At 42.2% G+C, this 4,026-nt stretch overlaps 1 protein-coding gene across 7 annotated transcripts in view; it reads left to right on the plus strand.

Moving 5' to 3' along the window:
• Positions 1-3,084: 3,084 nt before the first annotated feature.
• Positions 3,085-4,026, plus strand: part of LOC106810076 (putative ATP-dependent RNA helicase DHX30) — a 34,922-nt gene continuing 33,980 nt past the window's right edge. For 4 of the 7 annotated variants that reach the window (XM_014813342.1, XM_014813347.1, XM_014813345.1 and 1 more), the window contains exons 1-2: positions 3,095-3,192; positions 3,347-3,467. In XM_014813342.1, coding sequence (XP_014668828.1) covers positions 3,106-3,192; positions 3,347-3,467 — 208 coding nt within the window. In that variant the 5' untranslated portion in view covers positions 3,095-3,105. Of the gene's footprint in view, positions 3,233-3,346; positions 3,468-4,026 lie in introns of all 7 variants that reach the window. The other 3 variants (XM_014813343.1, XM_014813344.1, XM_014813346.1) reach the window with 3 other exon arrangements.

Consider the following 4,026-nt stretch of genomic DNA (forward strand, 5'->3'; position numbering starts at 1 on the left):
CTCGCTACCGGTACCTGGACCTTGCCACTCCGACCTCACGGAGTTACGCGCACGATTTAGAACGAATTATTTTCTAGCGGCCAAGCGTGACTATACCTGCCATCGCACGTTTGTGCGGTACGCATTTTACCTGGCGCTGACAGCGTGAAGGTTGGGCGAACTTTTCCCCCTCGAAATTGACTAACACACACACGCACATACGCACACACACACACATACACGCACGCACACACACACACACACACACACACACACACACACACACACACACACACACACACACACACACACAGTTTACCCAACAACACACACACAAACACACACACACACACACACACACACACACACACACACACACACACACACACACACACACACACACACACACACACACACACACACACACACACACACACACACACACACACACACACACACACACACACACACACACACTAGATAACCTATATATATAGTATAATATAGTATCAATTTGTTTAGATCAAACTGATGATAAATACATTACTACGAGGATGCAGAACCGCTATTACATGGTTTCTACTTTTAAATTCATCAGCTTGAAACTGTTTCCATTCTGTCATCAAACTTTCCACATTTGCTTTTGTGAACTCGATCAGCTTTTCCTAAAAATAACGACATGAAGTTTATGCTTGTACTTACACCCACAAACAATAATGATCCTCCAGTACCAACTGGTATGAACATATATTTGTACAGTCCTATTCTCCAGAAATACAAAGTGCTACTGGTAGTGGTAATAACTGCAGTAAAGGACGACTTGGAGCTAACTGAATTGTTTTTAATTCGGTGAATGTTTGCTGTATTTTGAGTTAGATCTAAACAGCAGCCATACATTGAAAGACAGTGAAAAACATTTTTTATTGATATTAGTCTTGCAAGCCCGGTCAAACTAATTTTGAAGTAGACTTTTGCATGTTTTCATAACAATAACATACAACAATTCATGTCGATGATGATAGCCCTGATGCAAATACACTTTAGGACTTGTTGCAATCAATGGGATTGTGACAGCATGTCAACCAAACAGAAACAACTAACAAGCAAGGTCACATAGTTTATATAATGATTACTTCCCAAAATGATTATATTTATTATTTAGAGCTATGAGCCTATAAGGCACGTGAAGATGGTCAAATACAAAAAATTCAAAAATATATCGACCTACTTCTGCCACTCAAGTCACGGCAGACAATCGCTGCTTCGTGATCTAGGCCTAGATTCACTGCCAGAGAAACTGCACAGGTTAGCCCACAGGCACTTGAAGTGTTTCAATAAAATATATACGGGTCGTGTGCTGTGCACGGCGACAGTTAAATATATATATATATTTAATATATATTAAATATATATATATATAAATAAAATATATATTTAACTGTCGCCGTGCACAGCACACGACCCCTGCGTATATTATTGAAACGCTTCAAGTGCCTGTGGGGTAGCCTTTGGTTTAGAAGTTCAACTTTTCAAAATTATATATATACATTTGTTCGTATATATAATTATTATAAATAATATCACATATACATGTAGAGATGTATAAACACCCTAGACTATGTATATTTGATACGTGACTAGTGAAATTCGAACTTCTTTGCCTCCAATGTTGAAACGTCTTCCGGATGCCACAAGTGCGACCAACGGCGACGCCTACGCCTACGGCTACGGTGCGTGGTCAGTCCAAGCCAAGGTTAGTTCTGGTTGATTTCCGTAATTACACTAGTGAAATTCGAACTTCTTTGCCTGCAATGTTGAAACGTCTTCCGGATGCCACAAGTGCGACCAACGGCGACGCCTACGCCTACGGCTACCTATGGTGCGTGGTCAGTCCAAGCCAAGGTTAGTTCTAGTTGCATGATTTCCGTACTTACACTTACAGCATCTTTTAGCAGTTTCTCTCGCTTTCGTGGTAATTTGATTTCACCGTGGGAATTATGTGGTGGCTTGGACCTAGCTTCTCTCTGCGTTGTAGCAACTGCAATCGGCCCATCACTTTTTTCCATTTCAGTCTCGTCCTAGATGTTGGAGCATAGGTTGGAGAGTGTGGTTTGGCGGCGACTACAAATTGCGGATTATGCGGATCCATAGCGGATCGAAATAAGGAGCGACACGTACTAGCGCCTCTGCGGAGTTAGAGGAAAAATACGCGGGAGACCCAGTACGCTGTGTCAATGTGTGTTCCTACCACTGATCTTTATAATAAAATTTTATTATACTATAGAGACGAGTGGTTCCTACGCCTGTGTGTAACACGCCGGCCATCTACTCCGTCAAATTACTATCGTACGTTTCTATCAAACACCATTTTTGATTCACCTTTCGTATTTATTCCCTTCTCTATCTGCCTACCTTTGCGTGTGTCTGTCTGTATATCACTATCTATCTATCTATCTATCTATCTATCTATCTATCTATCTATCTTGAAATCACTCGCAGTAGTTGATTTCGTAACGAAATCACTTTGTAAACTTGATTTCGTTACAAAATCAAAAACTTGGACTGATTTTGTTACAAAATCATTGATTTCGTAACATAATAAGTCATGCTACACTTGGCGCCCCATTTCGGCAGTACCCTGGGGGACATAGACCCTATGAGCCCAACTGGGATGTTACCCGTCGAACAAGGGTTATCCATATAGTCAGGGGCGGACTGGCCCCTCGGGCAAATCGGGCAATGCCCGAGGGCCCAGAGGGCCAAGGGGGGCCTCGAACAAAATATTTTTAAAATATTTTAATATTTTAATTTTTCAGTTTTTCTTCTTCATCAATCGGTCTGGAAAATATTGTGCCCCAAATCAGAGGACTTTTTCCAATCCATAAGGGGGTGAGGGTTCCACCACTTTTTCAAAGTTGTTATAGACCGGTAGCAAGCGACTAGTTTTACGCGACCGGACGTAAAAAAGTTTGACATGTTATGAGAGGTGACTGGTCGAAAACAGCGGATTTATGTCACGTGATAGCAGCGCATAGATGGGTTACTAGTTTCTTCGTCAATGGAAAGTAAATAAAGTAAAGAGATAAGGAACGCATCTATGGGAAAGGAGCCAATATGTCAGCCTCCATGGCCTCATGTTTTGAATATATTCTTAAATTTGGTCAATATTGGGATAAACACGTACGCGCTGGTTTTAATGTGGGCAGTTTGTCCGTTAGTAATTCGCCATTACCATATGATATTAAGTGTCTGCGTAGGAATTGATCGCATAACTAGTAGGCTAGCTAGTACCGCGCGTATTATTTGCGTATGACTATGAGTATGACTATGAGTATGAGCGAATTCTGTTTTTATCCTCCAATCACAGGTGGGAGCAATTCCTCTGTTTAGACGCATGTCAGCCAACTACCTCAAAGTATTGAGCCGACGATTGGCGTCGTCTTCCGTATCACTGAGAAAAGGAACGTCCATGTGCCAGACCACAAATGGTTGGTATACGCAGTTGCCAGACCACTGCCGGAACGTACCTGGTACCCTAGCTGGTACTAAATACTATCTAATATGCCGGACCTTACCTCGCCTACTCCATTAACGAGTTTATAGGGAGTCGCCTATGCCTACTTCCTAACCATAACCCTAACCCTAACCCTAACCATATCAGCTAGATAGTTACCAGGGTACGTTCCGGTATTACCGGACCGTACCCAGGGTACGTTCCGGCAGTACCCTGGGGGACATAGACTATGAGCGTAACTATATATATTACTAGTCTTAGTCTAGGATTGAGTACTCACTTTGCATCACATTACACATATAATATATTAGTCCGAGATTCCTCTGACCAATGCCCACACCAGGCCTCGAATTAAGTGACGAGAGGGGCAAGGCAATTTTTTGGGGGCATGTGAGAAATTGCCTTGAATTTTCTCTAAAATGGATGGGCACCGAGGCAATTTTAAAAGGCATCAAGGCAACTCTCACAATTTGAGAAGGGCACCAAGGCACTTTTGTTTTTTACCGTACACAGACCGTCTGCCGCCCACATGT

This window comes from Priapulus caudatus, unplaced genomic scaffold, assembly GCF_000485595.1.
Source record: "Priapulus caudatus unplaced genomic scaffold, Priapulus_caudatus-5.0.1 Scaffold408, whole genome shotgun sequence".
Classification (NCBI taxonomy): Eukaryota; Metazoa; Priapulida; class Priapulimorpha; order Priapulimorphida; family Priapulidae; genus Priapulus; species Priapulus caudatus.